We start from the raw sequence: 26,846 nt of genomic DNA, 5'->3' as shown, positions 1-26,846 counted from the left end.
ATGGGGACAGCGGGGATGGGGACAGTGGGGATGGGGACAGGGATGGGGTTGGGGACAGTGGGGACACAGGGGACAGCAGGGATGGAGGTGGGGACAGCAGGGGACAGTGGGGACAGGGATGGGGATGGGAACAGCTGGGACACAGGGGATAGCGGGGATGGGGATGGGGACAGCAGGGACAGTGGGGACAGCGGGGATGGGGGGGACAGCGGGGACAGCAGGAACAGGGGGGGACAGGGGGGGACACAGGGGACAGGGATGGGGATGGGGATAGTGGGGACACGGGGACACAGGGGACAGCGGGGACACAGGGGACGGGGGGGACAGCGGGGACAGCGGGGATGGGGACAGCAGGGACAGTGGGGACGGCGGGGATACAGGGGATACAGGGGATGGGGATGGGGATGGGGACAGGGATGGGGACACAGATGGGGACAGGGATGGGGACAGAGGGGATGGCAGGGATGGAGGTGGGGACAGCGGGGACAGTGGGGACAGCGGGGATGGGGACAGCAGAGACAGGATGGGGATGGGATGGGGACAGCTGGGACACAGGGGATAGCGGGGATGGGGACAGTGGAGACAGCAGGGACAGCGGGGACAGTGGGGACAGCGGGGACGGCGGGGATGGGGACAGTGGGGACACAGGGGACAGCAGGGATGGAGGTGGGGACAGGGGGGACAGCGGGGACACAGGGGACACGGGGGACGGCGGGGACACGGGGACACAGGGGACAGCAGGGACGGGGGGGACAGCGGGGACAGGGGGGATGGGGGGGACAGGGGGGACAGCGGGGATGGGGGGACAGCAGGGGACAGCGGGGACGGCGGGGACACAGGGGACGGCGGGGATGGGGGGACAGAGGGGACACGGGGGACACGGGGACAGCGGGGATGGGGATGGGGACAGTGGGGATGGGGACAGAGGGGACAGCAGGGACAGCAGGGACAGCGGGGATGGGGACAGCGGGGACAGGGATGGGGACAGGGATGGGGATGGGGACAGCGGGTATGGGGACAGGGTTGGGGACAGCGGGTAGAGCAGGAATGGGGACAGCGAGGATGGGGACAGGGATGGGGACAGGGATGGGGACAGGGGATGGGAACAGCAGGGATAGGGACAGCAGGGATGGAGGACATTGGGTGGTGGGGGACATTGGGGGGACACCAGGGGTTGGGGGGACATTGGGGGTTGGGGGGACACCAGGCCTTGGTTGGTCACCAGACTGTTGGTGGGACACCAGGTCTTGAGGGGACATTGGGTAGTGGGGGGACACCGGGTTATGAGGGGGACACGAGAGTTTGGGGGACACCAGGTACGGGTGGGCTTTGGGTGGTGTTGGGACACCAGGCTATGGAGGGACATCACGTGATGGTGGGGACATCAGGTTATGGTGGTGACACCAGGTTGTGGTGGACACCAGATTGTGGGGGGTGACAGCAGGTTATGGTGGTGACACCAAATTATGGGAGGTGCCACCAGGTCATGGTGGACACCAAATGATGGGAGGTGACACCAGGTTATGGTGGTGACACCAGGTCATGGTGGTGACACCAGGTTATGTAGGTGCCACCAGGTCACGGTGGACACCAAATTTCGAATCCCACATTTTGGGGCCGCGATGTTTTTTTTTGGGGGGGGGGACTCTCCCCACTGCCTGCTGTGGGTCCCACCACACCCACCTGTCCCCGTGTGTCCCCAGACGATGGAGTCGCAGGTGGAGGAGTGGTACAAGGAGGTGGGCGAGCTGCAGGCGCAGGCGGCGGCGCTGCCCGCCCAGGCGGCCGGCAGGGAGGCGGTGGGCGAGCGGCAGAGCGCGGTGGGCACGCGCATCGTGCGCCTGATCGAGCCCCTCAAGGAGCGGCGCCGCATCCTGCTGGCCTCCAAGGAGGTGCACCAGGTCAGCCATGAGCTGGAGGACGAGGTGGTGAGTACCTGGGGGGTGGGGAAAAGGGGAGATGGAGGTGGGAGGGAGGTGGGATGGGTGGGGTGGAGGTGGGATGGAGATGGAGGTGGGATGGATGGGGTGGAGATGGAGATGGAGGTGGGAGGGAGGTGGGATGGGTGGGGTGGAGGTGGAGATGGGATGGAGGTGGGATGGAGATGGAGGTGGGATGGATGGGGTGGAGATGGAGATGGAGGTGGGAGGGAGGTGGGATGGATGGGGTGGAGATGGAGATGGAGGTGGGAGGGAGGTGGGATGGATGGGGTGGAGATGGAGATGGAGGTGGGAGGGAGGTGGGATGGATGGGGTGGAGAGGAGAGTGAAAATGGAGGTGGGATGGATGGGATGGAGATGGAGATGGGATGGAGATGGAGATGGAGATGGAGATGGAGATGGAGATGGAGATGGAGATGGAGATGGGATGGATGGGGTGGAGGTGGGATGGAGGTGGAGATAAGGGTGAAAATGGAGGTGGGAGGGAGGTGGGATGGATGGGGTGGAGAGGAGAGTGAAAATGGAGGTGGGATGGATGGGATGGAGATGGGATGGAGGTGGAGATAAGGGTGAAAATGGAGATGGGAGGGAGGTGCGATGGATGGAGATGGAGGTGGGATGGAGGTGGAGATGGGATGAATGGGGTGGAGATGGAGATGAGATGGAGTTTGGGGTGAACGGGGTGGAGATGGAGATGGGATGGAGTTTGGGATGGAGTTTGGGGTGAATGGGGTGGAGATGGAGATGGGATGGAGTTTGGGATGGAGTTTGGGGTGAATGGGGTGGAAATGGAGGTGGGATTGAGATGGGATGGAGGTGGAGATAAAGGTGAAAATGGAGGTGGGAGGGAGGTGGGATAGAGATGAAGACGGGATGGAGATGGGATGGAGTTTGGGGTGAATGGGGTGGAGATGGAGATGGGATGGGATGGAGGTGGAGATAAGGGTGAAAACGGAGGTGGGATGGAGATGGGATGGAGTTTGAGATGAATAGGGTAGAGATGGAGATGGGATGGGATGGAGATGGAGATGGAGGTGAAGACGGGATGGAGATGAAGAGGATGGAGATGGATGGGATGGCGATGGGATGGAGATGGGATGGATGGGGTGGAGATGGAGATGGAGATGGAGATGGAGATGGAGATGGAGATGGAGATGGAGATGGAGATGGATGGAGATGGAGATGGAGATGGAGATGGAAATGAGATGGAGATGGAGCTGGAGATGAGATGAAGATGCGGGTGGGACGGAGGTGAACACAGGAATGGGGATGGAGTGGGGGGTGGGACAGCGATGGGGGACAGATGACACAGGGGTCCCCCCCGTCCCAGATGTGGGTCCAGGACCGCCTGCCCTTGGCCATGCTGAAGGACCACGGCACCAACCTCCAGAGCGTCCAGCAGTTCATCAAGAAGAACCAGGTCAGCGCCCGCGCCGCGTTTGGGGCCAAGGGGGGACCCCAAAATTCACCACGAGGGGTTGGGTGGTGAGGAGATGTTGGGGCTGCTCCTCACTCACCTCCTGGGGAGGGGTTTGGCGTCAAGGTGGGACCCCAAAATTCACTCAAGGGCTTGGGGAGATGTTGGGGCTGCTCCTCCCCTTCTGGGGAGGGGTTTGGGGCCAAGGGGGGTCCCCAAAGTTCACTCAAGGGCTTGGGGAGATGTTGGGGCAGCTCCTCCCCTTTTTGGGTGGGACCCCAAAATTCACCACGAGGGGCTGGGGAGGTGTTGGGGCAGCTCCTCCCCTTTTTGGGTGGGACCCCAAAATTCACCACGAGGGGTTGGGGAGATGTTGGAGCAGCTCCTCCCCTTTTTGGGTAGGACCCCAAAATTCACTACAAGGGGTTGGGGAGATGTTGGGGCATCTCCTCCCCTTTTTGGGTGGGACCCCAAAATTCACCACGAGGGGCTGGGGAGATGCTGGGGCAGCTCCTCCATTTTTGGGTGGGGTCTGGGGGCCAAGATGGGATCCTGGTGGTCCTGGGGCCGGGGGGATCCCACCCCACCCTGATCCCACCCCCCAATGCCGCGGCCCCGCAGAACCTGCGCCGGGAGATCCAGGTGCACCGGCCCCGCGTGGACGAGGTGCTGGAGCGCGCGGCGGCCGTGGCGTCCATCAAGAGCCCCGAGGCCGAGGGCGTGCGGGGCCTCCTGGAGCGGCTGGGGACGCTGTGGGCCGAGCTGCAGGAGCAGACGGAGCGGCGGCAGCAGGCCCTGGACGCCACCTACCAGCTGGAGCAGTACTACTTCGACGTGGCCGAGGTGGAGGCGTGGCTGGGGGAGCAGGAGCTGCTGCTGATGAACGAGGAGAAGGGAAAGGTGGGGCGGGGGAGCGGGGTGGGGTGGGGGGGTTGGGGTGGGGTGGGGTGGGTTGGGGTGGGGTGGGTTGGGTTGGGGTGGGGTGGTTGGGTGGGGTGAACTGGGTGGGTTGGGTTGATTGAGTGAACCGGGTGGTTGGGTTGGGTGAGGTTGGTTGGGTGAACTGGGTGGGTTGGGTTGACTGAGTGAATTGGGTGGTTGGGTTGGGGTGGTTGGGTTGGGTTGGGTGAGGTTGGGGTGGTTGGGTTGGGTGGGGTTGCGTTGGGGTGGTTGGGTTGGGGTGGTTGTGTTGGGTTGGTTGTGTTGGGTGGGGTTGGGGTGGTTGGGTTGGGTGGGGTTGGGTTGGGGGGGTTGGGTTGGGGTGGTTGGGTTGGGTTGGGGTGGTTGGGTTGGGTTGGGTTGGGGTGGTTGGGTTGGGTTGGGTGAGGTCGGGGTGGTTGCGTTGGGTTGGTTGTGTTGGGTGGGGTTGGGGTGGGGTGGTTGGGTTGCGTTGGGTTGGGTTGGGGTGGTTGGGTTGGGTGAGGTTGGGTTGGGGTGGTTGGGTTGGGGTGGTTGGGTTGGGTGAGGTTGGGTTGGGGTGGTTGGGTTGGGGTGGTTGGGTTGGGTGAGGTTGGGTTGGGGTGGTTGGGTTGGGTTGGGTTGCTTGGGTGAGGTTGGGGTGGTTGGGTTGGGGTGAGGTTGGGGTGGTTGGGTTGGGGTGGTTGGGTTGGGTGAGGTTGGGTTGGGGTGGTTGGGTTGGGTTGGGTTGATTGAGTGAACCGGTTGGTTGGGTTGGGTTGGTTGGGTTGGTTGGGTTGGGTGAATTGGATGGGTTGGGTTGGTTTGATTGAGTGAACCAGGTGGTTGGGTTGGGTGAGGTTGCGTTGGGTTGCGTTGGGTGGGGTTGGGTTGGGGTGGTTGGGTTGGGTGAGGTCGAGGTGGTTGGGTTGGGTTGGGTTGGGTTGATTGAGTGAACTAGTTGGTTGGGTTGGGTTGGTTGGGTGAATTGGATGGGTTGGGTTGGTTTGATTGAGTGAACCAGGTGGTTGGGTTGGGTGAGGTTGCGTTGGGTTGCGTTGGGTGGGGTTGGGTTGGGGTGGTTGGGTTGGGTGAGGTTGGGTTGGGTTGGGTTGGGTTGGGTTGATTGAGTGAACCGGGTGGTTGGGTTGGGGTGGTTGGGTTGGGTGAGGTTGCGTTGGGTTGCGTTGGGTTGGGTTGATTGAGTGAACCGGGTGGTTGGGTTGGGGTGGTTGGGTTGGGTGAGGTTGGGTTGGGGTGGTTGGGTTGGGTTGGGTTGATTGAGTGAACCGGTTGGTTGGGTTGGGTGGGTTGGTTTGATTGAGTGAACCGGGTGGTTGGGTTGGGTTGGTTGGGTGAATTGGATGGGTTGGGTTGGGTTGATTGAGTGAACCGGGTGGTTGGGTTGGATGAGGTTGGGTTGGTTGAGTTGTGTTTAGCTGGCCCTGTTGGGTTGGGTTGGGTTGGTTGGTTGGGTTGACTGTCCTGGTTGAGTTGAGTTGGGTTGGGTTGGTTGGTTGGGTTGACTGCACTGGTTGAGTTGAGTTGGGTTGGGTTGGTTGGTTGGTTGGTTGGGTTGACTGCACTGGTTGGGTTGAGTTGGGCAGTTGGGTTGGGTTGGTTGGATTGACTGCCCTGGTTGAGCTGGGTTGGTTGGGTTGGTTGGTTGGGTTGACTGCCCTGGTTGAGCTGGGTTGGTTGGGTTGGTTGGTTGGTTGGGTTGACTGCCCTGCTTGAGCTGGGTTGGGTTGGTTGGGTTCACTGCCCTGGTTGAGCTGGGTTGGTTGGGTTGGTTGGTTGGGTTCACTGCCCTGGTTGAGCTGGGTTGGTTGGTTGAGTTGGGTTTAGCTGGGTTGGTTGGTTGGGTTGACTTCCCTGGTTGAGCTGGGTTGGGTGGGTTGGTTGGATTCGCTGCCCTGCTTGAGCTGGGTTGGTTGGGTTGGGTTGGTTGGTTGGGTTCACTGCCCTGGTTGAGCTGGGTTGGTTGGGTTGGTTGGTTGGGTTGACTGCCCTTGTTGAGTTGAGTTGAGTTGAGTTGGGTTGGTTGGTTGGGTTGACTGCCCTGGTTGAGCTGGGTTGGTTGTTTGGATTGACTGCCCTGGTTGGGTTGAGTTGGGTTGGTTGGTTGGATTGACTGCCCTGGTTGAGCTGGGTTGGTTGGTAGAGTTGGATTTAGCTGGGTTGGTTGGGTTGGTTGGTTGGGTTCACTGCCCTGGTTGAGCTGGGTTGGTTGGTTCAGTTGTGTTTAACTGGCTCTGTTGGGTTGGTTGGTTGGGTTCACTGCCCTGGTTTAGCTGGGTTGGTTGGGTTGGGTTGGTTGGTTGGATTGACTGTCCTGGTTGAGTTGGGTTGGGTTGGTTGGGTTGGTTGCTTGGATTGACTGCCCTGGTTGAGCTGGGTTGGTTGGGTTGGTTGGTTGGGTTGAGCTGGGTTGGTTGGTTGGGTTCACTGCCTGGTTGAGCTGGGTTGGGTTGGTTGGGTTGGGTTGGGTTGAGTTGGGTTGGTTGGTTGGGTTCACTGCCCTGGTTGAGCTGGGTTGGTTGGTTGGTAGAGTTGGGTTTAGCTGGGTTGGTTGGGTTGGTTGGTTGGGTTGACTACCCTGGTTGAGTTGGGTTGGTTCTGTTGGTTGGTTGGTTGGGTTGGTTGGTTGGGTTCACTGCCCTGGTTGAGCTGGGTTGGTTGGGTTGGTTGGTTGGGTTGACTGCCCTGGTTGAGCTGGGTTGGTTGGTTGGTTGGGTTCACTGCCCTGGTTGAGCTGGGTTGGTTCTGTTGGTTGGTTGGTTGGGTTGGTTGGTTGGGTTCACTGCCCTGGTTGGGTTGGTTGGTTGGTTGGTTGCTTGGATTCACTGCCCTGGTTGAGCTGGGTTGGGTTGGTTGGTTGGGTTGGTTGGGTTGGTTGGTTGGGTTGACTGCCCTGGTTGAGTTGGGTTGGGTTGGTTGGTTGGGTTGAGCTGGGTTGGTTGGTTGGATTGACTGCCCTGGTTTAGCTGGGTTGGTTGGTTGGGTTGAGCTGGGTTGGTTGGTTGGGTTCACTGCCCTGGTTGAGCTGGGTTGGTTGGGTTGGTTGGTTGGGTTGACTGCCCTGATCGGGTTGGTTGGTTGGTTGGTTGGTTGGTTGGATTGACCACCCTGCTTGAGCCAGGTCACCACCTCCACCACCCCCCCCCCCCAACCCCCTCTCCCCCCCACGGCAGGACGAGCAGAGCACCCTCCAGCTCCTCAAGAAACACCTCCTCACCGAGCAAACCATCGACAACTACGAGGAGACCATCGCCCAGCTCTCCCGCCAGTGCCGCGCGCTCCTGGAGCTCGGCCACCCCCAGAGGTCCGCCCGCCCCCCGGGCCCCCCCGGCCCCCCGGCCCCCCGGCCCGCCGGGCGCCGCCGGGGCTGACGGGCGCCGTGCTGTCCTTGCCCAGCGAACAGGTCAGCAGGCGGCAGTCGCAGGTTGACCGGCTGTACGTGTCTCTGAAGGACCTGGTGGAGGAGCGCAAGGTCAAGCTGGAGCAGCAGTACTGGCTCTACCAGCTCAACCGCGAGGTGGACGAGCTGGAGCACTGGATCGCCGAGAAGGAGGTGGTGGCCGGCTCGCCCGAGCTGGGGCAGGACTTCGAGCACGTCACGGTGAGGACGGGAGGGTGGGGTGGATTTGGGGTGGGGTGGGGTGGATTTGGGGCCGTGGGTGAGGCGGGTGGAGATGTTGGTTGGTGGGGGAGGTTGTGACTGGTGGTGCTCGTCGGGAGGGTTCCTGAGCTCTGACAGGGGTCCTGGCGGACTCCTGGTGGTCCTGGCGGATTCCTGGTGGTCCTGGCACCATCCTGGAGGTCCTGGCACCATCCTGGAGGTCCTGGCACCTTCCTGGTGGTCCTGGCACCTTCCTGGTGGTCCTGGCACCTTCCTAGAGGTCCTGGCACCTTCCTGGAGGTCCTGACCATCTCCTCTGCCCCCTGGCTGGGGGTCCTGGCACCTTCCTGGTGGTCCTGGCACCATCCTGGTGGTCCTGGGTATCACTTCTGTCCCCTGGCTGGGGGTCCTGGCACCTTCCTGGTGGTCCTGACACCATCCTGGTGGTCCTGGAACCATCCTGGTGGTCCTGGGTATCACTTCTGTCCCCTGGGTGGGGGTCTTGGCACCTTCCTGGAGGTCCTGGCCATCTCCTCTGTCCCCTGGCTGAGGGTCCTGGCACCATCCTGGTAGTCCTGCCACCATCCTGGTGGTCCTGCCACCATCCTGGTGGTCCTGGCACCATCCTGGCACCATCCTGGCACCATCCTGGTGGTCCTGGCACAATCCCGGTGGTCCTTCCACCTTTCTGGTGGTGCTGGCACCATCCTGGTGGTGGCATCCTGCCCTGGTGGCCCTGGTCACTCCCTCCATCCCCTGTCTGGTGGTCCTGGCACCATCCCGGTGGTCCTGGCACCATCCCGGTGGTCCTGGCACCTTCCTGGAGGTCCTGGCACCTTCCTGGAGGTCCTGGTGGACTCGTGGTGGTCCTGGCACCATCCCGGTGGTCCTGGCACCTTCCTGGAGGTCCTGGCCATCTCCTCTGTCCCCTGGCTGGGGGTCCTGGCACCATCCTGGAGGTCCTGGCACCATCCTGGTGGTCCTGGCACCTTCCTGGAGGTCCTGACCATCTCCTCTGTCCTCTGGCTGGGGGTTCTGGCACCATCCCGGGGGTCCTTCCACCTTTCTGGTGGTCCTGCCACCATCCTGGTGGTCCTGGCACCTTTCTGGTGGTCCTGCCACCATCCTGGTGGTCCTGGCACCTTCCTGGTGGTCCTGGCACCATCCTGGCACCTTCCTGGTGGTGTCATCCTGCCCCGGTGGCCCTGTTCCCCCCCTCCATCCCCTATCCGGGGGTCCTGGCACCATCCTGGTGGTCCTGGCACCATCCTGGCACCTTCCTGGCGGTGGCATCCTGCCCCGGTGGCCCTGGCCACCCCCTCCATCCCCTATCTGGGGGTCCTGCCACCATCCCCACCCCACCCTGGTGGTCCCAATCCCTTCCCACCCCTGACCCCTGCCCCACCCCCTCCCCACACCCCGGCAGCTGCTGCAGGAGAAGTTTCTGGAGTTCGCCAGCGAGACGGGCAGCGTGGGCCAGGAGCGCATCGCCGCCGTCAACCAGATGGTGGACGAGCTCATCGACTACGGCCACACCGACGCCGCCACCATCGCCGAGTGGAAGGACGGCGTCAACGAGGCCTGGGCCGACCTCCTGGAGCTGATGGAGACCCGGGCCCAGATGCTGGCGGCGTCCCACGAGCTGCACAAGTTCTTCAACGACTGCAAGGAGGTCCTGGGGCAGATCGAGGAGAAGCGGCAGCGGCTGCCCGAGCTGGCGGCGCGCGAGGGCAGGAGCTCGGCCGGCGCCTTGCAGAGGGCGCTGGGCGCCTTCGAGCACGACGTGGAGGTGCTGGTGACGCAGGTGAGGCAGCTGCAGGAGGGCGCGGCGCAGCTGAGGACGCTCTACGCCGGGGACAACGCCGAGGCCATCGCCGGGCGCGAGCAGGAGGTGCTGCGGGCCTGGAAGGAGCTGCTGGCGGCGTGCGAGGAGTGCCGGCTGCACGTGGCCAGCGTGGCCGACAAGATCCGCTTCGTGGGCGCCGTCAGGGACCTGCTGGCCTGGATGGACGGCGTGCTCCACCAGATGGGCGCCGGGGAGAAGCCCAGGTAGGGCTGGTGGGCAAGGGGTGGTGGGCAAGGGGTGGGTCACACGAGGTTCTGGGTCTTGGACCGTCTGAGGGTGTTGGTCCTGGTCCACCATGGACCACCCAAGGACCACGTCCTGTTCCATCATGGACCCAAGGATCACGTCCTGGTCCATCTGAGGATCTGGGTTCCATCATGGACCCAAGGATCATGTCCTGTTCCATCATGGACCCAAGGATCACATCCTGGTCCATCTGAGGGTGTTGGTCCTGTTCCACCATGGACCCAAGGACCACGTCCTGGCCCACCATGGACCACCCAAGGACCAGATCCTGGTCCATCTGAGGGTCCATGTCCTGGTGGGTCACACGAGGTTCTGGGTCTTGGACCATCTGAGGGTGTTGGTCCTGTTCCACCACGGACCCAAGGATCACCTCCTGGTCCATCTGAGGATCTGGGTTCCATCATGGACCCAAGGACCACGTCCTGGCCCATCATGGACCCCCCAAGGACCAGATCCTGGTTCATCTGAGGATCTGAGTCCTGGTCCACCATGGACCCAAGGATCTACTCCTGGTCCATCTGAGGATCTGGGTTCCATCATGGACCCAAGGACCACATCCTGGTCCATCAGGATGACCCCACCCCTCCCCCATGCCAATGTCCCCTCCCAGGCCCCCCGTCCATCCCCACCCTTGTCCCTGTTCCCCCCCAGGGACGTGTCCTCAGTGGAGCTGCTGATGAACGACCACCAGAGCCTCAAGACGGAGATGGAGGCGCGCGCCAAGAACGTGGCCACCTGCCTGGAGCTGGGCAAGACCCTCATCCTCAGCAAGAGCCCCGCGGCCGACGAGGTGCCAGGGGGTGGGACAATGCGGGGAGGGGGCTGGGGGAACTTGTGGGGTGTCCTGACCCACGTCCCCCCTCCCCACAGATCAAATCCCACATGGAGAAGCTCCTGGCGAAGAAGAAGGAGATGACGGAGAAGTGGGACAAGCACTGGGAGTGGCTGCAGCAGAGTGAGTGCCACCCCAGGGGACAGCAGGGGACGTCAGGAGGGTTGGGGGGGTTGAGTCTTGGGGGGACAGCGGGTGTTGGGGTGGGCATTGGGGGGTGGGAGATAATTTGTGGGAGTCACGGGGTTAGGGGGGACACCGGGTTATGGGGGGCACCAAATTCTGGGGAACACCAAATGATAGGAAACACGAAATTATGGGGAACACCAAATTCTGGGGATCACCAAATGGTGAAGAGCACCAAACGACAGGGAACGACTAATTGTGAGGAGCACAAAACAAAACTAATTATGAAGAACACAAAATTACAAGGAATGCAAAATTATGGGGAACGCCAAATTCTGAGGAGCACCAAATGATGGGGAACGCCAAATTATGAGGAACAGCAAATTATGAATAACACCAAATTATGGGAAACATGAAATTATGGGGAACACCAAATTATCAGGAACACGAAATTCTGGGAAACACGAAATTCTGGGGAACACCAAATTATGGGGAACACTAAATTATGAAGGATACAAAATTATGGGGAACACCAAATTATGAGAAACACCAAACGATGGGGAACACTAAAATATGAAGAACACCAAATTATGGGGAACACCAAATTATGAGAAACACCAAACGATGGGGAACACCAAATTCTGAGGAACACCAAATTATGAATAACACCAAATTACGGGGAACACCAAATGATGGGGAACGCCAAATTATGAGGAACAACAAATTATGAATAACACCAAATTATGGGGAACACCAAACGATGGGGAACACCAAATTCTGAGGAACAGCAAATTATGAATAACACCAAATGATGGGGAACACCAAATGATGGGGAACACCAAATTCTGAGGAACAGCAAATTATGAATAACACCAAATTATGGGGAACACCAAACGATGGGGAACACCAAATTCTGAGGAACAGCAAATTATGAATAACACCAAATTATGGGGAACACTAAATTATGAAGGATACAAAATCATGGGGAACACCAAATTCTGAGGAACACCAAATTATGGGGAACACCAAAATTTGAGGAACAGCAAATTATGAATAACACCAAATTATGGGGAACACCAAATTATGGGGAACACCAAATTCTGAGGAACACCAAATTATGGGGAACACTAAATTCTGAGGAACACCAAATTATAGGGAACACCAACTGATGGGGAACACCAAAATATGAAGAACACCAAATTATGGGGAACACCAAATTCTGAGGAACACCAAATTATAGGGAACACCAAAATTTGAGGAACAGCAAAATATGAATAACACCAAATTATGAAGAACACCAAATTATCAGGAACACGAAATTCCGGGAAACACCAAATTCTAAGGAACACCAAATTACGAAGAACACCAAATTCTGAGGAACACCAAATGATGGGGAACACCAAATTATGGGAAACACGAAATTATGGGGAACACCAAATTATGAGAAACACCAAACGATGGGGAACACCAAATTATGGGGAACACCAAATTATGGGAAACACCAAATTATGGGAAACACCAAATTCTAAGAAACACCAAATAATGAAGAACACCAAATGATGGGAAACACCAAATTCTGAGGAACAGCAAACGATGGGCAACATCAAAATATGAAAAACAGCAAATTATGGGGAACACTAAATTATGAAGGATACAAAATTATGAAGAACACCAAATTCTGAGGAACACCAAATGATGGGGAACACCAAATTATGAAGAACAGCGAATTATGAATAACACCAAATTATGAGGAAAAGCAAATGATGGGAAGCACAAAATTCTGGGGAACACCAAATTATGGGGAGCACGAAATTCCGGGGAACACCAAATTCTGAGGAACACCAAATGATGTGGAACACCAAAATATGAGGAACAGCAAATTATGGGGAACACCAAATTATGAGAAACACCAAACGATGGGGAACACCAAATTTTGGGGAACACCAAATGATGGGAAACACCAAATGATGGGGAACACCAAATGATGGGGAACACCAAAATTTGAGGAACAGCAAATTATGAAGAACACCAAATTATGAAGAACACCAAATTATCAGGAACACCAAATTCTGGGAAACACCAAATTCTGGGGAACACCAAATTACGAGGAACACCAAATTACGAGGAACACCAAATTACGAGGAACACCAAATTACAAAGAACACCAAATTCCGGGAAACACCAAATGATGGGGATCACCAAGTGATGGGGGACACCAGACTGTGGGTGACCCCAGATCAGGAGGGCCCCCAGCTGCTGGGCGCCCCCAGCCCCGGCGCCGTCCCCGCGGCGCTGACGGCGGCCCCGGCTGTGCCGGCAGTGCGCGAGGTGCACCAGTTCGCGCAGGAGGCCGTGGTGGCCGACGCCTGGCTGACGGCCCAGGAGCCGCTGCTGAAGAGCCAGGAGCTGGGCAGCAGCGTGGACGAGGTGGAGCAGCTGATCCGGCGGCACGAGGCCTTCCGCAAGGCGGCGGCCGCCTGGGAGGAGAGGTTCAGCTCCCTGCGGCGCCTCACCACGGTACGGCCGGCGCCGGGGCCGGGCCCTGCGCGGGGTGGGGGCGGCTGTGGGCTCTGCAGAGCCGTCTCACCATCCCACCGTGGACTTCACCCCCTTCTCATCTCTGTCGCTGTTTCTGTCACTGGTTTTGTCCTCTTCATCTTCATCTTCATCTTCATCTTCATCCCTGTCCTGTCCCCATCTCATGTCCATCATCTCCATCGACATCATTTCTGTCTCCATCTCCATCATCTCCATCTCATCTCCATCCCCATCTCCATCTCATCTCCATCTCATCCTCATCTCCATCTCCATCTCATCCCAATCTCTGTCTCATCTCCATCTTCATCTCCATCTTCATTTCCGTCATTTCCATCATTTCCATCTCCGTCCCATCTCCATAATCTCCATCCCATCTTTCATCTCCATTGCCATCTCCATCATCTCCATAACTTCCATCTCATCCCCATCCTCATCTCCATCTCATCTCCATCTTCATCATCTCCATCACCTCTATTCTATCTCTGTCTCCTTCTCCATCCCCATCTCCATCATCTCTATCCTGTCTCCATCTCCATCTCATCCCCATCCCCATCCCCATCCCCATCCCCATCCCCATCTCCATCATCTCCATCTCATCTCATCCCCATCTCCATCATCCCCATCTCATCCCCATCCCCATCTCCATCCCCATCCCCATCTCCATCTCATCCCCATCCCCATCTCCATCTCATCCCCATCCCCATTCCCATCTCCATCTCATCCTCATCCCCATCTCATCCCCATCTCATCCCCATCCCCATCCCCATCCCCATCTCATCCCCATCTCCATCATCCCCACCCCACCCCACCTCCATCCCCACCCCACGCCGCGGCGCAGATCGAGAAGCTCAAGGCCGAGCAGAACAAGCAGCCGCCGACGCCGCTCCTGACCCGCAAGTTTTTGGGGGAGCCCCCGGGCGCGGCCGACCCTCGCCGGCCGGAGCCGCGCGTCGCCTACGTCCGGCACGAGCTGCGGCCGGAGCGCCTCCAGCCCAAGCTCGACCGCGTCCAGCCGCCGCCCGCCGACGGAGCGCCCGCCGAGCCGCCCCCGGCCACCGCCACCGCCGCCACCACCGTCACCGCCGTCACCGCGGCCACCGCGGCCACCGAGCCCCCGGCGGCCGCCAAGGCCGAGGAGCCCGGCGAGGCGCGGCCGGAGCGGCGCCGGGAGCGCCGGGAGCGCCGGCTGGAGCGGCAGGAGTCCAGCGAGCCGGAGCCGCCGCGGCACGACGGGAAGGGCGGCGGGTGAGCGCGGGGACGGCGCGGGGACGCCGCGGGGACGGCGGGGAGGGGACGGGGCTGAGGTGATGCCACCGTGGTCTCCAAATGTCCTCCAGCAGCAAAGCCACCCTGGCCGACATCGTGGAGCAGCTGCAGGAGAAGGAGGCGGGTGGCCCCGTGCCGGCTTCGGTGAGTCCTTGATGGCACCTTGGGGACCCTTTGGTGGCCCCTTGGTGGCCCCAAGGATTCCTCTTTGTGTCCCTTTGGAGTCCCCTCAGTGTCCCCTCCATGTCCCCCTGGATGTCCCTTCAGTGTCCCCTCCATGTCCCCCTGGACATCCCCCAGTGTCCCCTCCATGTCCCCCTGGATGTCCCCTTAGTGTCCCACTGGAGATCCCTCATTGTCCCCTTAGTGTCCCCCTGAAGATCCCCCAGTGTCCCCTCAGGGTCTCCTCCATGTCCTACTGGAGATCTCACAGATCCCCCAGTGTCCCCTCACTGTCCCCTCACTGTCCCCTGGATCTCCCCAAGTGTCCCCTCACTGTCCCCTGCTGTCCCCTGGATCTCCCCTCACTGTCCCCTGCTGTCCCCTCACTGTCCCCTGGATCTCCCCTCACTGTCCCCACACTGTCCCCTGCTGTCCCCTAGATCTCCCCGAGTGTCCCCTCACTGTCCCTTGCTGTCCCCTCAATGTCCCCCAGGATCTCCCCTCAATGTCCCCTCACTGTCCCCTGGATCTCCCCTCTCTGTCCCCTCACTGTCCCCAGCTGTCCCCTGGATCTCCCCTCACTGTCCCCTGCTGTCCCCTGGAGTTCCCCAAGTGTCCCCTCACTGTCCCCTGGATCTCCCCTCACTGTCCCCTCACTGTCCCCTGCTGTCCCCAGCCCCGTGACCGTGACTCCCCCGCCCGTCTCCCCGCTGGCCCCGAGGCCCTTCCGGAGAGGACGCCGCGGCCGGATCGTCCCCGGGCGCGGGACCGGCCGAAGCCGCGGCGCCGTCCGCGTCCCCGGGACTCGGCGCAGGGCCCGGGGGAGCCGCGGCGCTCGCGCTCGGCGCCGGCGCAGGGCAGCGCGCCGCCGCCGCCGCCGCCCGCGCACACCGTGGCGCACGAGGGCTTCCTGCTGCGCAAGCACGAGCTCGACGGCGCCGGCAAGAAGGCGTCCAACAGGTCTGGGGGTGCGCCAAGGGGTGGGGGTCAACAAGAGTTGGGGGTCAACAAGAGTTGGGGGTCATCAAGAGTTGGGGGTCAACAAGAGTTGGGGGTTGTCCAAGGGGTGGGGGTCAACAAGAGTTGGGGGTCTTCAAGAGTTGGGGGTCAACAAGGGTTGGGGTTCAGCAAGAGTTGGGGGTCATCAAGAGTTGAGGGTGCTCCAAGGGTTGGGGTTCAGCAAGAGTTGGGGGTTCATCAAGAGTTGGGGGTCATCAAGAGTGGAGGGTGCTCCAAGGGTAGGGGGTCATCAAGACTTGGGGGTCATCAAGAGTTGGGGGTCTTCAAGAGTTGAGGGTCTTCAAGAGTTGGGGGTCATCAAGAGTTGAGGGTTGTCCAAGGGGTGGGGGTCAACAAGAGTTGGGGGTCTTCAAGAGTTGGGGGTCTTCAAGAGTTGGGGGTCATCAAGAGTGGAGGGTGCTCCAAGGGTTGGGGGTCATCAAGAGTTGGGGGTCATCAAGAGTTGGGGGTCATCAAAGGTTGAGGGTTGTCCAAGGGTTGGGGGTCATCAAGAGTTGAGGGTGCTCCAAGGGTTGGGGGTCATCAAGGGTTGGGGGTTCATCAAGAGTTGGGGGTCTTCAAGAGTTGAGGGTTGTCCAAGGGGTGGGGGTCGTCAAGAGTTGGGGTTGTCCAAGGATTGGGGTTCATCAAGAGTTGGGGTTCATCAAGAGTTGAGGGTGCTCCAAGGGTTGGGGTTGTCCAAGGATTGGGGGTTCATCAAGAGTTGGGGTTCATCAAGAGTTGGGGGTCATCAAGAGTTGGGGTTCATCAGGATTTGGGGTTCATCAAGAGTTGGGGTTGTCCAAGAGTTGGGGGTCATCAAGAGTTGGGGTTCATCAAGAGTTGGGGCTCATCAAGAGTTGGGGGTGCTCCAAGGGTTGGGGTTCATCAAGAGTTGGGGGTTTGCCAAGGGGTGGGGGTCATCAAGAGTTGGGGTTCATCAAGGGTTGGGGGTTTGCCAAGAGTTGGGGTTCTCCAAGGGTCGGGGTTCATCTAGAGTTGAGGGTTCTCCAAGGGTTGGGGTTCATCAAGAGTTGGGGGTTCATCAAGAGTTGGGGGTTCAACAAGAGTTGGGGGTCATCAAGAGTTGGGGGTTGTCCAAGAGTTGGGGGTCATCAAGAGTTGGGGTTCATCAAGAGTTGGGGTTGTCCAAGGGTTGGGATTCTGCAAGGGTTGGGGTTTCTCCAAGGGTTTGGTGTCCATCACTTCAGAGCACCCACCAGAATTTAGGGTTCCACCACGAGCTGGGGGTCCCCAATGAAGGGGATTGACCAAAATTTGGGGTTCCACCACGAGTTTGACTCCCCAATAAAGGGGATTGACCGAAATTTGCGATTCCATTGACCAACCCCCCAAAATTTGCGATTCCACGGAACAACCCACCAAAATTTGGGATTCCACCGACCGACCCCCCCAAATTTGCGATTCCACCGACCGACCCCCCCAAATTTGGGGTTCCCCCCGCCCTCCCCTCGGAGCAGGTCCTGGGTGAACCTGTACTGCGTGCTGGCCAAGGGCGACCTGGGCTTCTACAAGGACGCCAAGGGCCCGGCGGCGGGCGCCACGCACGGCGGGGAGCCGCTGCTCAGCCTGCACCAACCAACCCACCAAAATCTGGGAGCCCACCAAAATTTGGGGTTCCACCAAGGGATGGGGTTCCACCAAGGGTTTGGGGTCCATCAGTGCAGAGGACCCACCAAAATTTGGGGTTCCACCATGAGTTTGGCTCCCCAATGAAGGGGATTGACTAAAATTTGGGAGTTCACCAAAGACAGGAACGATCATCAACCAACCCACCAAAATTTGGGGTTCCACCGACCAACCCACCAAAATTTGGGGTTCCACCACGAGCTGGGTCTCCCCAATGAAGGGGATTGACCAAAATTTGGGGTTCCACCACGAGTTTGGCTCCCAAGGGAAGGGGATTGACCAAAATTTGTGATTCCACCAACCAACCCACCAAAATTTGGGGTTCCACCAAGGGTTGGGGTTCCATCAAGAGTTGGGGTTCATCAAGAGTTGGGGTTTCTCCAAGGGTTTGGTGTCCATCAGTGCAGAGCACCCACCAAAATTTGGGGTTCCACCATGAGTTTGGCTCCCCAATGAAGGGGAATTGAACAAAATTTATGATTCCACCAACGAACCCCCAAAATTTGCGATTCCACCGACCGACCCCCCCAAATTTGCGATTCCACCAACCAACCCCCCCAAATTTGGGGTTCCACTGACCGACCCCCCCAAATTTGGGGTTCCACCGACCGACCCCCCAAATTTGGGGTTCCCCCCGCCCTCCCCTCGGAGCAGGTCCTGGGTGAACCTGTACTGCGTGCTGGCCAAGGGCGACCTGGGCTTCTACAAGGACGCCAAGGGGCCGGCGGCGGGCGCCACGCACGGCGGGGAGCCGCTGCTCAGCCTGCACCGACCAACCCACCAAAATCTGGGAGCCCGCCAAAATTTGGGGTTCCACCAAGGGATGGGGTTCCACCAAGGGTTTGGGGTCCATCAGTGCAGAGAACCCACCAAAATTTGGGGTTCCACCACGAGTTTGGTCCCCAATGAAGGGGATTGACCAAAATTTGGGGTTCCACCACAAGTTTGGCTCCCCAATGAAGGGGATTGACCAAAATTTGCGATTCCACCGACCAACCCCCCAAAATTTGGGGTTCCACCACGAGTTTGACTCTCCAATGAAGGGGATTGACCAAAATTTGGGGTTCCACCAAGGGATGGGGTTCCACCAAGGGTTGGGGTTTCTCCAAGGGTTTGGTGTCCATCAGTGCAGAGAACCCACCAAAATTTGGGGTTCCACCACGAGTTTGGCTCCCCAGAGAAGGGGATTGACCAAAATTTGGGAGTTCACCAAAGACAGGAACGATCATCAACCAACCCACCAAAATCTGGGAGTTCACCAAAATTTGGGGTTCCACCAAGGGTTGGGGTTCCACCAAGGGTTGGGGTTCCACCAAGGGTTTGGGGTCCATCAGTGCAGAGCACCCACCAAAATTTGGGGTTCCACCACGAATTTGGCTCCCCAATGAAGGGGATTGACCAAAATTTGCGATTCCACCGACCAACCCCCCGCAAATTTGGGGTTCCACCGACCGATCCCCCCAAATTTGGGGTTCCACCAACCAACCCACCAAAATTTGGGGTTCCACCACGAGTTTGGCTCCCCAGGGAAGGTGATTGACCAAAATTTGCAATTCCACCAACCAACCCCCCAAAATTTAAGGTTCCACCGACCAACCCACCAAAATTTGGGGTTCCACCGACCAACCCACCAAAATTTGGGAGCTCACCAACCAACCCACCAAAATTTGCGATTCCACCGACCAACCCCCAAAATTTGGGATTCCACCGACCGACCCCCAAAATTTGGGGTTCCACCGACCGACCCCCCCAAATTTGGGGTTCCCCCCGCCCTCCCCTCGGAGCAGGTCCTGGGTGAACCTGTACTGCGTGCTGGCCAAGGGCGACCTGGGCTTCTACAAGGACGCCAAGGGCCCGGCGGCGGGCGCCACGCACGGCGGGGAGCCGCTGCTCAGCCTGCAGCGACCAACCCACCAAAATCTGGGAGCCCACCAAAATTTGGGGTTCCACCAAGGGTTGGGGTTCCACCAAGGGTTTGGGGTCCATCAGTGCAGAGCACCCACCAAAATTTGGGGTTCCACCACGAGTTTGGCTCCCCAATGAAGGGGAATTGACCAAAATTTGCGATTTCACCGACTAACCCACCAAAATTTGGGGTTCCACCAAGGGTTGGGGTTCCACCAAGGGTTGGGGTTTCTCCAAGGGTTTGGTGTCCATCAGTGCAGAGAACCCACCAAAATTTGGGGTTCCACCACGAGTTTGGCTCCCCAGGGAAGGGGAATTGACCAAAATTTGGGAGCTCACCAAAGACAGGAACGGTCATCAACCAATCCACCAAAATTTGGGGTTCCACCACGAGCTGGGGGTCCCCAATGAAGGGGATTGACCAAAATTTGGGGTTCCACCATGAGTTTGGCTCCCCAGTGAAGGGGATTGACCAAAATTTGGGGTTCCACCACGAGTTTGGCTCCCCAATGAAGGGGAATTGACCAAAATTTGTGATTCCACCGACCGACCCCCCAAATTTGCGATTCCACCGACCAACCCCCCAAAATTTGGGGTTCCACCGACCAACCCCCCCAAATTTGGGGTTCCACCGACCAACCCCCCCAAATTTGGGGTTCCCCCCGCCCTCCCCTCGGAGCAGGTCCTGGGTGAACCTGTACTGCGTGCTGGCCAAGGGCTACCTGGGCTTCTACAAGGACGCCAAGGGCCCGGCGGCGGGCGCCACGCACGGCGGGGAGCCGCTGCTCAGCCTGCACCGACCAACCCACCAAAATCTGGGAGCCCACCAAAATTTGGGGTTCCACCAGGGGTTGGGGTTTCTCCAAGGGTTTGGGGTCCATCAGTGCAGAGCACCCACCAAAATTTGGGGTTCCACCACGAGTTTGGCTCCCCAATGAAGGGAATTGACCAAAATTTGGGAGTTCACCAAAGACAGGAACGATCATCAACCAACCCACCAAAATTTGGGGTTGCACCATGAGTTTGGCTCCCCAATGAAGGGGAATTGACCAAAATTTGGGGTTCCACCATGAGTTTGGCTCCCCAATGAAGGGGATTGACCAAAATTTGGGGTTCCACCACGAGTTTGACTCCTCAATGAAGGGGATTGACCGAAATTTGGGGTTCCACCAACCAACCCACCAAAATTTGGGGTTCCACCACGAATTTGACTCCTCAATGAAGGGGATTGACCAAAATTTGCGATTCCACCGACCAACCCCCCCAAATTTGGGGTTCCACCGACCGACCCCCCAAATTTGGGGTTCCACCGACCGACCCCCCAAATTTGGGGTTCCACCGACTGACCCCCCAAAATTTGCGATTCCACCGACCGGCCCCCCCAAATTTGGGGTTCCACCGACCGACCCCCCCAAATTTGGGGTTCCCCCCGCCCTCCCCTCGGAGCAGGTCCTGGGTGAACCTGTACTGCGTGCTGGCCAAGGGCGACCTGGGCTTCTACAAGGACGCCAAGGGCCCGGCGGCGGGCGCCACGCACGGCGGGGAGCCGCTGCTCAGCCTGCAGCGCGCCGCCGCCGAGGTGGCCAGCGACTACAAGAAGAAGAAGAACGTCTTCAAGCTCAAGTGAGTCCCGGCCTCGGTGGGGTTTGGGGTGTTTTGGGTAATTTTGGGGTGTCTGGGGGCAGTTTTGGGGAGTCTGGTGGCACTTTTGGGGTGTCTGGGGGCAGTTTTGGAGTCTCTGATGTCGGTTTTGGGGTCCCTGATGTCACTTTTGGGGTGTCTGATGTCATTTTTGGGGTCTCTGGTGGCACTTTCGGGGTCTCTGATGTCGGTTTGGGGTCTCTGGTGGCACTTTTGGGGCGTCTGGTGGCACTTTCAGGGTCTCTGATGTCGGTTTGGGGGCGTCTGGGGGCACTTTTGGGGTCTCTGATGTCGGTTTGGAGTCTCTTGTGGCACTTTTGGGGTGTCTGATGGCACTTTTGGGGTGTCTGGTGGCACTTTTGGGGTGTCTGATGGCACTTTTGGGGTGTCTGGTGGCACTTTTGGGGTGTCTGGTGGCACTTTTGGAGTCTCTGGTGGCACTTTTGGGGTGTCTGATGTAACTTTTGGGGTCTCTGATGTCACTTTCGGTGTCCCTGATGTCACTTTTAGGGTCTCTGATGTCACTTTTGGGGTCTCTGATGTCACTTTTGGGGTCCCCGATGTCCCTTTTGTGGTCCCTGATGTCACTTTTAGGGTCTCTGATGTCACTTTTGGGGTCTCTGATGTCACTTTTGGGGTCCCTGATGTAACTTTTGGGGTCCCTGATGTCACTTCTGGGGTCCCTGATGTCATTTTGGGGTCTCTGATGTCACTTTTGGGGTCTCTGGTGGCACTCTTGGGGTCTCTGATGTAATTTTGGGGGTCTCTGATGTCATTTTGGGGTCCCTGATGTCACTTTTGGGGTCTCTGATGGCATTTTTGGGGTCTCTGATGTCGGTTTTGGGGTGTCTGATGTCACTTTTGGGGTCTCTGATGTCGGTTTTGGGGTCTCTGATGGCTCTTTTGGGGTCTAAGATGGCATTTTTGAGGTCTCTGATGTCACTCTTGGGATCTTCTGTTGATTTGGGTGGCCCTGATGGCACTTTTGGGGTGTCTGGTGGCACTTTTGGGGTCTCTTGATGGCACTTTTGGGGTCTCTGATGGCACTTTTGGGGTCCCTGATGTCACTTTCGGGGTCTCTGATTTCATTTTTGGGGTCTCTGATGTCACTTTTGGGGTCTCTGATTTCATTTTTGGGGTCTCTGATGTCACTTTTGGTGTCTCTGATGTCACTTTTGGGGTCTCTGATGTCACTTTCAGGGTCCCTGATGTCACTTTTGGGGTCTCTGATGTCATTTTTGGGGTCTCTGATGTCACTTTTGGGGTGTCTGATGTAATTTTTGGGGTCCCTGATGTCACTTTTGGGGTCTCTGATGTCATTTTTGGGGTCTCTGATGTCACTTTTGGGGTCTCTGATGTAATTTTTGGGGTCCCTGATGTCACTTTTGGGGTCTCTGATGTCACTTTTGGGGTTCCTGATGTCACTTTTGGGGTCTCTGATGTCCCTTTTGGGGTCCCTGATGTCATTTCTGGGGTCTCTGATGTCCCTTTTGGGGTCTCTGATGTAATTTTTAGGGTCTCTGATGTCACTTTTGGGGTCCCTGATGTCATTTCTGGGGTCCCTGATGTCATTTTGGGGTCCCTGATGTCACTTTTGGGGTCTCTGATGTCATTTTCGGTGTCCCTGATGTCATTTTTGGGGTCCCTGATGTCACTTTTGGGGTCTCTGATGTCATTTTTAGGGTCCCTGATGTCACTTTTGGGGTTCCTGATGTCACTTTTGGGGTTCCTGATGTCCCTTTTGTGGTCCCTGATGTCATTTTTGGGGTCTCTGATGTCATTTTTGGGGTCCCTGATGTCACTTTTGGGGTCTCTGATGTCATTTTTAGGGTCCCTGATGTCACTTTTGGGGTCCCTGATGTCATTATTGGGGTCTCTGATGTCACTTTTGGGGTCCCTGATGTCACTTTTGGGGTGTCTGATGTCACTTTTGGGGTTCCTGATGTCATTTTTGGGGTGTCTGATGTCACTTTTGGGGTCTCTGATGTCATTTTGGGGTCTCTGATGTCATTTTTGGGGTCTCTGATGGCACTTCTGGGGTCTCTGATGTCATTTTTGGGGTCTCTGATGTCATTTTTGTGGTCCCTGATGTCATTTTTGTGGTCCCTGATGTCATTTTTGGGGTCTCTGATGTCATTTCGGGGTCCCTGATGTCATTTTTGGGGTGTCCTGTTGTGGCCCTGAGGTCCCCAAGCCCTTGGGGACACGGTGACAATGTCCCTGTCTCGTAGGACCGGCGATGGGAGCGAGTTCCTGCTGCAGGCCAAGGACGAGGTGCGGCCTTGGGGGGTCTGAGGGGGTTTTGGGGGGTCTTTGTAGGGTTTGGGGGGGTCTTTGTAGGGTTTGGGGGGGTCTGATGGGGGTTTGGGGGGTCTGATGGGGGTTTGGGGGGTCTTTGTAGGGTTTGGGGGGGGTCTTTGTAGGGTTTTGGGGGGTCTGATGGGGGTTTTGGGGAGTCTGATGGGGGTTTTGGGGGGGTCTGATGGGGGTTTTGGGGGGTCTTTGTAGGGTTTGGGGGGTCTGATGGGGGTTTTGGGGGGTCTTTGTAGGGTTTGGGGGGTCTGATGGGGGTTTTGGGGGGTCTTTGTAGGGTTTGGGGGGTCTGATGGGGGTTTTGGGGGGTCTTTGTAGGGTTTGGGGGGCTCTTTGTAGGGTTTGGGGGGTCTGATGGGGGTTTGGGGGGTCTTTATAGGGTTTGGGGGGGTCTTTGTAGGGTTTGGGGGGTCTTTGTAGGGTTTGGGGGGTCTTTGTAGGGTTTGGGGGGGTCTTTGTAGGGTTTGGGGGGGTTCTTTGTAGGGTTTTGGGGGGTCTGATGGGGATTTTGGGGGGTCTGATGGGGGTTTGGGGGGTCTTATGGGGGTTTTGGGGGGTCTTTGTAGGGTTTGGGGGGTCTGATGGGGGTTTGGGGGGTCTTTGTAAGGTTTGGGGGGTCTGATGGGGGGTTTCGGGGGTCTTCTGGTGGTTTTGGGGGGTCTGATGGGGGTTTTGGGGGATTTCATGGGGGTTTTGGGGGTCTCATGGGCGTTTTGGGGGGTCTCATGGTGGTTTTGGGGGGGTCTGATGGAGGTTTTGGGGGGTCTTTGTAGGGTTTGGGGGGTCTCATGGTGGTTTTGGGGGGTCTCATGGGGGTTTTGGGGGTCTCATGGGGGTTTCGGTGGTTCTGATCTCATGTTGATTTTGATGGCTCTCCAAGCTCATTTTCATTGTCCCTCACCCCATTTTTGGGGTCCCTAACCCCATTTTCATTGTCCCTAACCCCATTTATGGGGTCCCTGACCCCATTTTCGTTGTCCCTCACCCCATTTTCGATGTCCCTAACCCCATTTTTGGGGTCCTTAACCCCATTTTCAGTGTCCCTAACCCCATTTTTGGTCTCCCTAACCCCATTTTCAATGTCCCTAACCCCATTTTCATTGTCCCTCACCCCATTTTCGGTGTCCCTAACCCCATTTTCAATGTCCCTAACCCCATTTTCAATGTCCCTAACCCCATTTTCATTGTCCCTAACCCCATTTTTGGTCTCCCTAACCCCATTTTGGTGTCCCTCACCCCATTTTCAGTGTCCCTAACCCCATTTTCGGCTGCCTGACCCCATTCTCGGTGCACCTCACCCCATTTTCAGTGTCCCTAACCCCATTTTCATTGTCCCTGACCCCATTTTCGATGTCCCTGACCCCGTTTTTGGTGTCCCTGACCCCATTTTCATTGTCCCTAACCCCATTTTCGATGTCCCTGACCCCATTTTCGGTGTCCCTAACCCCATTTTCGATGTCCCTGACCCCGATTCCGGGGTGCCTGACCCCATTTTCAGTGTCCCTCACCCCATTTTCGATGTCCCTAACCCCATTTTTGATGTCCCTGACCCCATTTTATTGTCCCTGACCCCATTTTCATTGTCCCTAACCCCATTTTCATTGTCCCTAACCCCATTTTCGATGTCCCTAACCCCATTTCCGGGGTCCCTGACCCCATTTTCGGTGTCCCTGACCCCATTTCCGCGGTCCCTGACCCCGTTTCCGGGGTGCCTGACCCCGTTTTCGGTGTCCCTGACCCCATTTCCGCGGTCCCTGACCCCATTTTCTGTGTCCCTGACCCCATTTTCGGTGTCCCTGACCCCGTTTTCGGGGTGCCCGACCCCGATTCCGGGGTGCCTGACCCCATTTTCGGGGTCCCTAACCCCGTTTTCGGTGTCCCTGACCCCGTTTTCGGTGTCCCTGACCCCATTTCCGCGGTCCCTGACCCCATTTCCGCGGTCCCTAACCCCGTTTTCGGTGTCCCTGACCCCGTTTTCGGGGTGCCCGACCCCGTTTCCGCGGTCCCTGACCCCGTTTTTGGTGTCCCTAACCCCATTTTCGATGTCCCTGACCCCGTTTCCGGGGTGCCTGACCCCATTTCCGCGGTCCCTGACCCCTTTTCCGCGGTCCCTGACCCCGTTTCCGGGGTGCCCGACCCCGTTTTCGGTGTCCCTGACCCCATTCTCGATGTCCCTGACCCCGTTTTCGGGGTGCCCCACCCCGTTTTCGGTGTCCCTGACCCCGTTTTCGGTGTCCCTGACCCCATTTCCGCGGTCCCTAACCCCATTTTCAGTGTCCCTGACCCCGTTTCCGGGGTGCCCGACCCCATTTTCGATGTCCCTGACCCCATTTCGGTGTCCCTAACCCCGTTTTCGGTGTCCCTGACCCCGATTCCGGGGTGCCCGACCCCGTTTTCGGTGTCCCTGACCCCATTTTCGGGGTGCCTGACCCCGTTTTTGGGGTGCCCGACCCCATTTTCGGTGTCCCTGACCCCATTTCCGCGGTCCCTAACCCCATTTTCGATGCCCCTGACCCCGTTTCCGGGGTGCCCCACCCCGTTTCCGCGGTCCCTGACGCCGCTCCTGCCCTGCAGGAGGAGATGCAGGGCTGGCTGCGGGCGCTGGCCGCCAGCGCTCAGGAGCACGCCGAGCTGGCCCGCTGGCAGCAGGGCCTCCTCACCACCTCCTCCACCGACGAGGGGCTCCCCCGGCGCGACCCCGACCGGCCCCGCCGGAAATGACCCCCACAACCCCCACTTTGGGGTCCCGGCCCCCCCAAAAATCCCACATTTTGGGGTCCCGGCCCCCCAGAAAACCCTGAAGTTTGGGGTCCCGTCACCCCCCCCACAAGCCCTGGGTTTGGGGTCCCCGAGCCCCGATTTTGGGGTCCAGGCCTCCCCAAACTCTAATTTGGGGGTCCCAGCCCCCACCCCCGAACCTCGGTTTTGGGGTCCTGGCCGCCCCCAAAACATCAACTTTGGGGTCCTGCTCCCCCCAAAATCTGAGTTTGGGGTCCTGGCCATTCCCAAAAGGTCAGTTTTGGGGTCCTGGCTCCCCCCAAACCCAAACTTTGGCGTCCCGGCCCCCCTTTCCCCCAGCACAAGCCATAGAAAGCCGGGGGGGGCCCCAGCGCCGCCGTTGTACAAATGTAATAAAGCACCCGCTGCACCCCAAAACTGGCCAAAAATGGAGATTTTGGGGAGCCCTGGGGGGATTCGAGGACACCAGGAGGGGTTTGGGGCTTCCTGAGGGGGAGTTGGGATGTCCTGGGGGGATTTTGGGGAGCCCTGGGGGAGTTTGGGGCTTCCTGAGGGGGAGTTGGGATGTCCTGGGGGGATTTTGGGGAGTCCTGGGGGAGTTTGGGGCTTCCTGAGGGGGAGTTGGGATGTCCTGGGGGGATTTTGGGGAGTCCTGGGGGGGCTTGGGGTCATCCTGAGGGGGAGTTGGGATGTCCTGGGGGGATTTT

The 26,846-nt window shown here is 58.3% G+C and overlaps 1 protein-coding gene across 1 annotated transcript in view; it reads left to right on the top strand.

Annotated features, from left to right (window-relative positions):
• The window catches only part of LOC311165965 (spectrin beta chain, non-erythrocytic 4-like), a gene marked incomplete at both ends in the record, with an annotated part of 32,056 nt that extends 5,935 nt beyond the window's left edge, over positions 1-26,121 (top strand). Inside the window, 15 exon segments of the mRNA XM_084227458.1 lie at positions 1,704-1,928; positions 3,271-3,360; positions 3,979-4,257; positions 7,449-7,579; positions 7,672-7,876; positions 9,303-9,925; positions 10,620-10,758; positions 10,839-10,923; positions 13,247-13,443; positions 14,303-14,709; positions 14,805-14,874; positions 15,569-15,852; positions 20,896-21,069; positions 23,319-23,361; positions 25,975-26,121. Coding sequence (XP_084083584.1) covers positions 1,704-1,928; positions 3,271-3,360; positions 3,979-4,257; positions 7,449-7,579; positions 7,672-7,876; positions 9,303-9,925; positions 10,620-10,758; positions 10,839-10,923; positions 13,247-13,443; positions 14,303-14,709; positions 14,805-14,874; positions 15,569-15,852; positions 20,896-21,069; positions 23,319-23,361; positions 25,975-26,121 — 3,099 coding nt within the window.
• Between the last annotated feature and the right edge of the window lie 725 nt (positions 26,122-26,846).

Source organism: Fringilla coelebs (genome assembly GCF_963513975.1).
Source record: "Fringilla coelebs genome assembly, contig: SCAFFOLD_378, whole genome shotgun sequence".
Taxonomy (NCBI): Eukaryota; Metazoa; Chordata; class Aves; order Passeriformes; family Fringillidae; genus Fringilla; species Fringilla coelebs.
The sequence above is the reverse complement of the archived record's forward strand: the minus strand, read 5'-3'. Positions and strand labels throughout refer to the sequence as shown.